This window comes from Coregonus lavaretus, assembly GCF_964263955.1.
Source record: "Coregonus lavaretus genome assembly, contig: HAP1_SCAFFOLD_315, whole genome shotgun sequence".
Taxonomy (NCBI): Eukaryota; Metazoa; Chordata; class Actinopteri; order Salmoniformes; family Salmonidae; genus Coregonus; species Coregonus lavaretus.
In genome coordinates, this window is record NW_028165262.1 from 378046 (window position 1) to 390062 (window position 12017).

The 12017-nt window shown below is 49.7% G+C and overlaps 1 protein-coding gene across 1 annotated transcript in view; it reads right to left on the minus strand.

Moving 5' to 3' along the window:
* LOC311116051 (calcium and integrin-binding family member 2-like) overlaps positions 1-12017 on the minus strand; it is a 40435-nt gene that overhangs the window by 11487 nt on the left and 16931 nt on the right. Inside the window, exon 3 of the mRNA XM_084191182.1 lies at positions 2072-2183. Coding sequence (XP_084047308.1) covers positions 2072-2183 — 112 coding nt within the window. The remainder of the gene's footprint in view (positions 1-2071; positions 2184-12017) is intronic.

Genomic DNA, 12017 nt, shown 5'->3' on the forward strand with positions numbered 1-12017 from the left:
GGAGGGATGGAGGGAAGGAGGGATGGAGGGGTAGAGGGATGGAGGGATGGAGGGATGGAGGGATGGAGGGAAGGAGGGATAGAGGGATGGAGGGAAGGAGGGATGGAGGAATGGAGGGGTAGAGGGATGGAGGGAAGGAGGGATGGAGAGATGGAGGGATGGAGGGATGGAGGGATGGAGGGATGGAGGGAAGGAGGGATGGAGGGATGGAGGGATGGAGGGAAGGAGGGATGGAGGGATGGAGGGAAGGAGGGATGGAAGGATGGAGGGATGGAGGGATGGAGAGATGGAGGGATGGAGGGATGGAAGGATGGAGGGGTAGAGGGATGGAGTGGTAGAGGGATGGAGGGATGGAAGGATGGAGGGAAGGAGGGATGAGGGATGGAGGGGTAGAGGGATGGAGGGAAGGAGGGGTGGAGGGATGGAGAGATGGAGGGATGGAGGGATGGAGGGAAGGAGGGATGGAGGGATGGAGGGATGGAGGGAAGGAGGGAAGGAGGGATGGAGGGATGGAGGGGTAGAGGGATGGAGGGATGGAGGGATGGAGGGGTGGAGGGATGGAGGGATGGAGGGAAGGAGGGATGGAGGGATGGAGGGGTAGAGGGATGGAGGGATGGAGGGATGGAAGGATGGAGGGATGGAGGGATGGAGGGATGGAAGGATGGAAGGATGGAGGGATGGAAGGATGGAGGGGTGGAGGGATGGAGGGGTAGAGGGATGGAGGGATGGAGGAATGGAGGGATGGAGGGATGGAGGATAGAGGGATGGAGGGTGAATGGAATGCTTCTCACCAGGAAACAGCCTTAACACATCACAGCAGTAATGATCACATGAATCCTCCCTGTTACCAAGCAACTATCTACTGCTCCATATCACCTCACTGTACCAAGCAACTATCTACTGCTCCTAATCACCTCCCTGTTACCAAGCAACTATCTACTGCTCTATATCACCTCCCTGTTACCAAGCAACTATCTACTGCTCCATATCACCTCCCTGTTACCAAGCAACTATCTACTGCTCCATACAGTATCATCTCACTGTTACCAAGCAACTATCTACTGCTCCATATCACCTCCCTGTACCAAGCAACTATCTACTGCTCCATACAGTATCATCTCACTGTTACCAATCAACTATATACTGCTCCATACAGTATCACCTCCCTGTTACCAAGCAACTATTATTGCTCCATATCACCACACTGTTACCAAGCAACTATCTATTGCTCCATATCACCTCACTGTTACCAAGCAACTATCTAATGGCCCATATCACCTCACTGTTACCAAGCAACTATCTACTGCTTGCTCCATACAGTATCACCTCCCTGTTACCAAGCAACTATCTACTGCTCCATACAGTATCACCTCACTGTAACCAAGCAACTATCTACTGCTCCATACAGTATCACCTCACTGTTACCAAGCAACTATCTACTGCTCCATATCACCTCCCTGTTACCAAGCAATTATCTACTGCTCCATATCACCTCACTGTTACCAAGCAACTATCTACTGCTCCATATCACCTCCCTGTTACCAAGCAACTATCTACTGCTTCATATCACCTCACTGTTACCAAGCAACTATCTACTGCTCCATATCACCTCACTGTTACCAAGCAACTATCTACTGCTCCATATCACCTCCCTGTTACCAAGCAACTATCTACTGCTCTATATCACCTCCCTGTTACCAAGCAACTATCTACTGCTCCATATCACCTCACTGTTACCAAGCAACTATCTACTGCTCCATATCACCTCCCTGTTACCAAGCAACTATCTACTGCTCCATATCACCTTACTGGTTAAGCTTAATGTCTTACAATAACAGAGGGCTAAAGAGATTAGTTCTACATTAGATTTACCAGCTCATAAAACATACAGGTGGTGTGTATAAAATAGCCTAGTAGCCAGTCAGATAACTCAGAAGAAGATATCATTTAACTCTGAACTTTAAGTTCATTTTAAGAGCTAAATATTTACACTTAACTGACATTAACAGAGCCTCACAAATGAGTATCAATATCACAACAACAAAAACCACGGAACGTCAGAACCACTTACCTTTAGTTCTGGCATGCTGACGATGAGTGCCAGGGGGAGTGTGATGTCAGGCTGGTTGGTGTAGTCCAGCGGCACTAGATGAGGAGCCAGCTCATGGAATCTCCCATGTAACCTAGACCACAGACAGGAGAAGGTTAGGAAACATCCACACGCGTTAACCCTATGGATTGGCTCTTTTGTTTTACAAGGCAGGAGAAGTTTAGCCTGGTCAGAGGTATTTTTTTGTGCTGTCATGACGATGACCGTCGGAGTTAGCTGTACAGCATAAACAGATCTGGGACCAAGCTAGAGAAATGCAGAGCCATTATGGACATCACATGCAGCGGTATAGCATCAGTACAGTCGACACAATCGGTCATAAGTATATTCACATACAGTACATGGGGCTGCTTATCTTTTCCATTCATTTTGGATTGAAACGTACAGCTGTAGCTACACAACAGATGAGCTGGGAAGGTGGACTTTTCTCACACATACACACGGCTGCCATTTTGAAAACATCTTGACAAACTAATTTTACATTTACATCATTTAGCAGACGCTCTTATCCAGAGCGACGTACAGTTAGTGAGTGCATACATTATTATCTTTTTATATTTTTTCATACTGGCCCCCCGTGGGAATCGAACCCACAACCCTAGCGTTGCAAACGCCATGCTCTACCAACTGAGCTACATCCCTGCCGGCCATTCCCTCCCCTACCCTGAACGACGCTGGGCCAATTGTGCGCCGCCCCATGGGTCTTCCGGTCATGGCCGGCTACGACAGAGCCTGGATTCGAACCAGGATCTCTAGTGGCACAGCTAGCACTGCGATGCAGTGCCTTAGACCACTGCGCCACTCGGGAGACTTTTGGAGCCAACTCGCTTTTAATTCTCTGAGGTGAGCACCCTGTACTGTCATGTAGCTGGGATGTTTAACCCTCGTACTACCAACATATTTTACATATTGCCAACTGGGGTCATTTTCACCCTGAGAAGAAACTATTGGATAAAGCAACAGTCATTGCAAAACAAACAGTGCATTCAGAAAGTATTCAGACCCCTTGACTTTTTCCACATTTTGTTACGTTACAGCCTTATTCTAAAATGTATTACATTTAAAAAAAAATCCTAATTAATCTACAGACCATGCCCCATAATTACAAAGCGAAAACAGGTTTCTAGAAATGTTTGCAAATGTATAAAATAAAAAGACAGAAATATCTTATTTACATAAGTATTCAGACCCTTTGCTATGAGATTCAAAATTGAGCTCAGGTGCATCCTGTTTCCATTGATCATCCTTGAGATGTTTCTAAAACTTGATTGGAGTCCACCTGTGGTAAATTCAATTCATTGGACATGATTTGGAAAGGCACACCTGTCTATATAGATTGATGAGGGGAAAAAACAATTTAATCCATTTTAGAATAAGGCTGTAACGTAACAAAATATGGAAAAAGTCAACGGGTCTGAATACTTTGCGACTTATTTTAGTAATATTAAAGTTCATTTGCATGTTCTGTAAAAACTAAAATATAAATATAGATTATGCCTTAAATAATGTACATCTTTTTTTCAAGTACAATCTACATCAGTAGTAAAAAGCTGATTAACCATCAGCTGATTGTAATATAATATAATATAATTTAGTTTTTAGAATTTAGAAGTAAATATTAATTGTCATATTTATGTGGTAAAAAAACGACTGTACACAAAAATGTGAAACATACTTTATTTTATTGACATACTTAATTTTATTGACATAAAGTGATTTGTCCATTTATCCTGAGTGACTCTGACCAAAGGACTTGAAGTCCATATTAATACAGAAACAGTAAACAATGATTGAGATTTATTAATAACAAGTTCATTGACAAAGTCATAAATTTTTTGAAGAATTCAATAAGCTACCTTTTGGCTATGATCAGAAATATGCTTCTTGGGTCAAAATGACCCCAATCGTCAGTATGAAGGTTTTAATGAGCTGTTTCATATATTAGGTTCAGAAAGCCACTTCACTAAATAAAAGCCTCTCTGCTTATATTCCCCAGTCATCAACGGTCCATTAGGAGAATGTATCTCCTGTCTTCAGAGCAGCGTGTGGCTAGGAAGGAGCTCCCTCTCTGTCCTGTGGAGATAGGGTAGGAATGGTACGCCACTGCACATCCATCTGGTGATCCACTCTCTATTGACTGCCTTAATAGCAGATTTGGTTCTGGGAGTCCAGCAGCGATGGCTGCACTGCCCATTATGGTCATCAGCTCTGATAGGAGGTACGGTCATCACTACTCACCTCCTTCATTTTACATTTTTAGTCATTTAGCAGATGCTCTTATCCAGAGCGACTTACAGGAGCAATTAGGGTTAAGTTCCTTGCTCAAGGGCACATCTACAGATTTTTTCACTTAGTCGGCTCAGGGATTAGAACCGGCGACCTTTCGGTTACTGGGGACTACGCTCTTAACCACTAAGCTACACCTCGACACATCTCTCGACCCAGTGTCACACGGCAGAGACACGGGTACGGTAAATGACCATTAGGCCAGTGAGATGGCCCAAATAACAGCATGGAATCCAATTGAAGCTCTGTGGCTTCCATTCCCCATGGTGAAACAGAGCATGTCAGTGAGGATACCCGTTTGGAAACCAGGCCACAAATAACGGGGGAATCTACCCAATCCCATTGGCCCAGTGCGTACTCTATGCATGGGTAGCTGGGAGAAAAATGACACAATATTGAGAAATATACCAAAGGTTTCCAGACAGACCATTCTACCTCCCCACCTCCACACAGGGCATTCCTCCATTCCTCCATTCTACCTCCCCACCTCCCCTTGTCCACATACTTTGAGATATATAGTGTAGCATGCCTTCATACTGGACACAGAAACATTAAAATAGTATCTACAAGTTCAACTGACTATGGGGAAGTACATAAAGGGCCTCATTGCCAAAAATCCCGAAGTATCCCTTTTAACCATAGCAGACAGACACTATCCGCACTCTGCAGGGATGTGACTAGGACGTAGTGTTATGTACTAGGACGTAGTGTTATGTACTAGGACGTAGTGTTATGTACTAGGACGTAGTGTTGTGTACTAGGACGTAGTGTTATAATACATCTGCAGATGGAAGAAAATATAATATATATATATACTATGTCATGGGAAAAAAAAGCAGGTGTTCCTAATGTTTTGTACACTCAGTGTATATCCCAGGTCACTTCCGTTCCAGTCTTGCGTCATGCATCCCAATAGGCACAAGGCGCTATAGTGGATAGGGTTTCATTTGGGGTGCAGAAATAAACATTAAGACAATAACAGATTTACCATGGGTCTATAACAGATTTACCATGGGTCTATAACAGATTTACCATGGGTCTATAACAGATTTACCATGGGTCTATAACAGATTTACCATGGGTCTATAACAGATTTAACATGGGTCTATAACATATTTACCATGGGTCTATAACATATTTACCATGGGTCTATAACAGATTTACCATGGGTCTATAACAGATTTACCATGGGTCTATAACAGATTTACCATGGGTCTATAACAGATTTACCATGGGTCTATAACAGATTTACCATGGGTCTATAACAGATTTAACATGGGTCTATAACAGATTTACCATGGGTCTATAACATATTTACCATGGGTCTATAACTGATTTACCATGGGTCTATAACAGATTTACCATGGGTCTATAACAGATTTACCATGGGTCTATAACAGATTTACCATGGGTCTATTTGGACATTGGTGGGGATTTGTCACTGGGGTTGTTAGCTGAAACGGCAGAGAGCTCTCTTGAAAAATGTTTCATTTACTGATGCTAGTGGTGCTGTAATAATGGGGTACACAGTGAAATAAATAACGGTTAATAATGACTAACTCTCCAGTGATAAATTGCCTGATGACCCCCGTCTGTGAACAGTATTCACTGACAACCTTTAAAGGCACTGAAGGACACAGCGAGAGAGAAGCGCACGCACGTACGCACGCACGCACGCACCAGGGACGGCGTTACAGGCAGACCCTACCGTACCTCCTTGCCCGTCCAAATAAAACACTTCAGTATTCATATTTTTTTTTGACTGAGACGCGCACCGCCAGAAAGGTGCATCAATCGCAGATGAAGCATCCGAGTTAGCGAAACAGCACCCCTCTTTCTCAGCATGTGTAGCCCATGTATATGACGCTGTCTGGCATGTCATTCTCTTTTTGGCCACACAGCATCAGATACATGGGCTACACATAGTGAGACAGAGGGGCGCTGTTTCGCTCACTCTGATACTTTCGCCGGTGAGATAGTTTCAGCCGTTTGTGAATTGAAGGAAAGTTGGCAAGTGCCAACAGTGTACTGTTCGGATGCTGGAATAATTTTGGATGAACGTACGAAGGTAAGCTAGTTTTTTTTAAAGTGATTTGTTTGACAATCAGATCAAAACATCATGACTGGTTGTGTTCATGCAACATTAAAAGGTAATACATTTTTACAGTAAAATGACATGTCTTTACTGTAAAACCCATAGAAAATGACGCACATAGTAAGTCCCGTGACAAAAACGGGCCTCCCCCCTATGGAAATCAAATGCCCGTCCAACTGACTCGTTCTGGCGCCGGCCCTGGAGTCTGGAACTCCTCCTCCTCGCTCACCTTATGTCATCTCATCATGACTTTGTCCTTTGATTACCAACATTACTGAAACGGATCCCTATAAAAAAATCTATCAGCGAGAAGGGAGAGAGAGAGAGAGAAGAGAAGAGAGAGGGAGGGGGAGGGAGAGAGAGAGAGAGAGAGAGAGAGAGAGAGAGGTGTCACTCCTCTCCTCGTGATTCACACTACAGTTTGGTCTGCTGCCGTTTTATTGGGTCATTTGTGGCACATTGCTGGCGATTGCAGCCATCCATCCATCTTGGTGACAGTCTGTGCGTCATACCTCTGACAACCAGGCTCAGTGGAACCTGAGGGGAGGTACATCCTGTCCTGGTATAACAGAAAGGATGTTGAGTTGAGGTACATCCTGTCCTGGTATAACAGAAAGGATGTTGAGGTGAGGTACATCCTGTCCTGGTATAACAGAAAGGATGTTGAGGTGAGGTACATCCTGTCCTGGTATAACAGAAAGGATGTTGAGGTGAGGTACATCCTGTCCTGGTATAACAGAAAGGATGTTGAGGGGAGGTACATCCTGTCCTGGTATAACAGAAAGGATGTTGAGGTGAGGTACATCCTGTCATTGTATAACAGAAAGGATGTTGAGGTGAGGTACATCCTGTCCTGGTATAACAGAAAGGATGTTGAGGGGAGGTACATCCTGTCCTGGTATAACAGAAAGGATGTTGAGGGGAGGTACATCCTGTCCTGGTATAACAGAAAGGAAGTGGCTCTCAGTTCGAACAGCAGAAGTCCAAGAGGAACCGAGGTGTACCAAATGTTATCACACCCAGAAATCAGACCATGGAGAAAGTGGAATCAAGGAGGAGGTTGTTTTAAATTAGACTAACTATTATTGGACACATGGATGGAATTGAATTGACTCTTGGATAGCTCATCTCTACTGTTTACCTGATACCGTAGTTGGAACACACATTCAAATTCAGTCAATTAAAGCACGAGGTGAGAAGCAGAACCGAGAGGTGTGGAGTCGACTCAAAAATAATCGCTTACTCATCTCCTTGACCACCAAGTGTCGAAAAGTCAACTCCAGAAATCCTGGAGTGGTTCACCATAGCAGAACCAAGAGGTGTGGAGTCGACTCCATAAATCCTGGAGTGGTTCACCATAGCAGAACCGAGAGGTGTGGAGTCGACTCCATAAATCCTGGAGTGGTTCACCATAGCAGAACCGAGAGGTGTGGAGTCGACTCCATAAATCCTGGAGTGGTTCACCATAGCAGAACCAAGAGATGTGGAGTCTACTCCATAAATCCTGGAGTGGTTCACCATAGCAGAACCAAGAGATGTGGAGTCGACTCCATAAATCCTGGAGTGGTTCACCGTAGCAGAACCAAGAGGTGTGGAGTCGACTCCATAAATCCTGGAGTGGTTCACCATAGCAGAACCGAGAGGTGTGGAGTCGACTCCATAAATCCTGGAGTGGTTCACCATAGCAGAACCGAGAGGTGTGGGAGTGTTATCAGAGCCAGAAATCAGAATCAGTGGAAAGGGGAGGGTGTTGTTGAGAGCAAACAATCCCTATTATGGGATGCATGGTTAAAAGGGGGTGGAATCAACTGACTATTGGATAGGTATGCCATGTTCACTTAATAACTTGAAATGATGAATGAATGTATGATGGATTCACCAACATGGTGATAAGGAATACTGTACTGTCTGAGTTTACTGAACCTACTGTACTGGGTCAAACTGACCCGGAACATACCTGGATATCCTTTTCCAACACAAGGGAAAGGTTAAACCGTTACATACAATACATTGTTAAAAAGATGGACCGAATTCAATTTTCTGAAAACATTCAGCAAGCTGTTTTTCCCAGACATGATACTGTAGAGTATTTAATGTAGGGTAGCTCATTATGCAATGTGAGCTTTGTAGAGGAGAGGGGCAGGGGGCTACTTGGTGGAGGAGAGGGTAGGGGGGCTACTTGGTGGAGGAGAGGAGAGGGGGGCTACTTGGTGGAGGAGAGGAGAGGAGAGGAGAGGAGAGGGGAGGGGGGCTACTTGGTGGAGGAGAGGAGAGGGGGGCTACTTGGTGGAGGAGAGGAGAGGGGGGCTACTTGGTGGAGGAGAGGGTAGGGGGGCTACTTGGTGGAGGAGAGGAGAGGGGAGGGGGGCTACTTGGTGGAGGAGAGGGTAGGGGGGCTACTTGGTGGAGGAAAGAGAGAGGGGAGGGGGGCTACTTGGTGGAGGAGAGGGGCAGGGGGCTACTTGGTGGAGGAGAGGGGAGGGGAGGGGGGCTACTTGGTGGAGGAGAGGGGAGGGGAGGGGGGCTACTTGGTGGAGGAGAGGGGAGGGTAGGGGGGCTACTTGGTGGAGGAGAGGGGAGGGTAGGGGGGCTACTTGGTGGAGGAGAGGGGAGGGGGGCTACTTGGTGGAGGAGAGGGGAGGGGGGCTACTTGGTGGAGGAGAGGAGAGGGTAGGGGGGCTACTTGGTGGAGGAGAGGAGAGGGTAGGGGGGCTACTTGGTGGAGGAGAGGAGAGGGGAGGGGGGCTACTTGGTGGAGGAGAGGAGAGGGGGGCTACTTGGTGGAGGAGAGGGGAGGGGAGGGGGGCTACTTGGTGGAGGAGAGGAGAGGGGAGGGGGGCTACTTGGTGGAGGAGAGGAGAGGGGAGGGGGGCTACTTGGTGGAGGAGAGGAGAGGGGGGCTACTTGGTGGAGGAGAGGAGAGGGGGGCTACTTGGTGGAGGAGAGGGGAGGGGAGGGGGGCTACTTGGTGGAGGAGAGGAGAGGGGAGGGGGGCTACTTGGTGGAGGAGAGGAGAGGGGAGGGGGGCTACTTGGTGGAGGAGAGGAGAGGGGAGGGGGGCTACTTGGTGGAGGAGAGGAGAGGGGAGGGGGGCTACTTGGTGGAGGAGAGGAGAGGGGAGGGGGGCTACTTGGTGGAGGAGAGGAGAGGGGAGGGGGGCTACTTGGTGGAGGAGAGGAGAGGGGGGCTACTTGGTGGAGGAGAGGAGAGGGGAGGGGGGCTACTTGGTGGAGGAGAGGAGAGGGGAGGGGGGCTACTTGGTGGAGGAGAGGGGAGGGGGGCTACTTGATGGAGGAGAGGAGAGGGGAGGGGGGCTACTTGGTGGAGGAGAGGAGAGGGGAGGGGGGCTACTTGGTGGAGGAGAGGGGAGGGGGGCTACTTGGTGGAGGAGAGGGGAGGAGGGCTACTTGGTGGAGGAGAGGAGAGGGGGGCTACTTGGTGGAGGAGAGGGGAGGGGGGCTACTTGGTGGAGGAGAGGGGAGGAGGGCTACTTGGTGGAGGAGAGGAGAGGGGAGGGGGGCTACTTGGTGGAGGAGAGGAGAGGGGAGGGGGCTACTTGGTGGAGGAGAGGAGAGGGTAGGGGGGCTACTTGGTGGAGGAGAGGAGAGGGTAGGGGGGCTACTTGGTGGAGGAGAGGAGAGGGGAGGGGGGCTACTTGGTGGAGGAGAGGAGAGGGGAGGGGGGCTACTTGGTGGAGGAGAGGAGAGGGGGGCTACTTGGTGGAGGAGAGGAGAGGGGAGGGGGGCTACTTGGTGGAGGAGAGGAGAGGGGAGGGGGGCTACTTGGTGGAGGAGAGGAGAGGGGGGCTACTTGGTGGAGGAGAGGAGAGGAGAGGGGGGGGCTACTTGGTGGAGGAGAGGAGAGGGGGGCTACTTGGTGGAGGAGAGGAGAGGGGAGCTACTTGGTGGAGGAGAGGAGAGGGGAGGGGGGCTACTTGGTGGAGGAGAGGAGAGGGGAGGGGGGCTACTTGGTGGAGGAGAGGGGAGGGGAGGGGGGCTACTTGGTGGAGGAGAGGGGAGGGGGGCTACTTGGTGGAGGAGAGGGGAGGGTAGGGGGGCTACTTGGTGGAGGAGAGGGGAGGGGGGCTACTTGGTGGAGGAGAGGAGAGGGTAGGGGGGCTACTTGGTGGAGGAGAGGAGAGGGTAGGGGGGCTACTTGGTGGAGGAGAGGAGAGGGGAGGGGGGCTACTTGGTGGAGGAGAGGAGAGGGGGGCTACTTGGTGGAGGAGAGGGGAGGGGAGGGGGGCTACTTGGTGGAGGAGAGGAGAGGGGAGGGGGGCTACTTGGTGGAGGAGAGGAGAGGGGAGGGGGGCTACTTGGTGGAGGAGAGGAGAGGGGGGCTACTTGGTGGAGGAGAGGAGAGGGGGGCTACTTGGTGGAGGAGAGGGGAGGGGAGGGGGGCTACTTGGTGGAGGAGAGGAGAGGGGAGGGGGGCTACTTGGTGGAGGAGAGGAGAGGGGAGGGGGGCTACTTGGTGGAGGAGAGGAGAGGGGAGGGGGGCTACTTGGTGGAGGAGAGGAGAGGGGAGGGGGGCTACTTGGTGGAGGAGAGGAGAGGGGAGGGGGGCTACTTGGTGGAGGAGAGGAGAGGAGAGGGGGGCTACTTGGTGGAGGAGAGGAGAGGGGAGGGGGGCTACTTGGTGGAGGAGAGGAGAGGAGAGGGGGGCTACTTGGTGGAGGAGAGGAGAGGGGAGGGGGGCTACTTGGTGGAGGAGAGGAGAGGGGGGCTACTTGGTGGAGGAGAGGAGAGGGGAGGGGGGCTACTTGGTGGAGGAGAGGAGAGGGGAGGGGGGCTACTTGGTGGAGGAGAGGGGAGGGGGGCTACTTGATGGAGGAGAGGAGAGGGGAGGGGGGCTACTTGGTGGAGGAGAGGAGAGGGGAGGGGGGCTACTTGGTGGAGGAGAGGAGAGGGGGGCTACTTGGTGGAGGAGAGGGGAGGGGGGCTACTTGGTGGAGGAGAGGGGAGGAGGGCTACTTGGTGGAGGAGAGGGGAGGGGGGCTACTTGGTGGAGGAGAGGAGAGGGGAGGGGGGCTACTTGGTGGAGGAGAGGGGAGGGGAGGGGGGCTACTTGGTGGAGGAGAGGGGAGGGGGGCTACTTGGTGGAGGAGAGGAGAGGAGAGGGGGGCTACTTGGTGGAGGAAATGGGCAGGGGGTTACTTGGTGGAGGAGAGGAGAGGGGAGGGGGGCTACTTGGTCAGTGTGTTAAGGTTAGCTTTGTAGAGGACATGTGTGGGGGGCTACTTGGTCAGTGTGTTAGGGTTAGCTTTGTAGAGGACATGGGTGGGGGGCTACTTGGTCAGTGTGTTAAGGTTAGCTTTGTAGAGGAAAGGGGTGGAGGGCTACTTGGTCAGTGTTTGAACACTGATAAATGAGATAATCAATAATTGACTGTAAACAATGAACTAACTGTAGCAAATCTATCAGTCTAGTTAACAAGGAGAGAGTATGGAGTAGTAAAGGGACATGTATGGTCTGATTAACAAGGAGCGAGTATGGAGTAGCAAAGGGACATGTATGGTCTGATTAA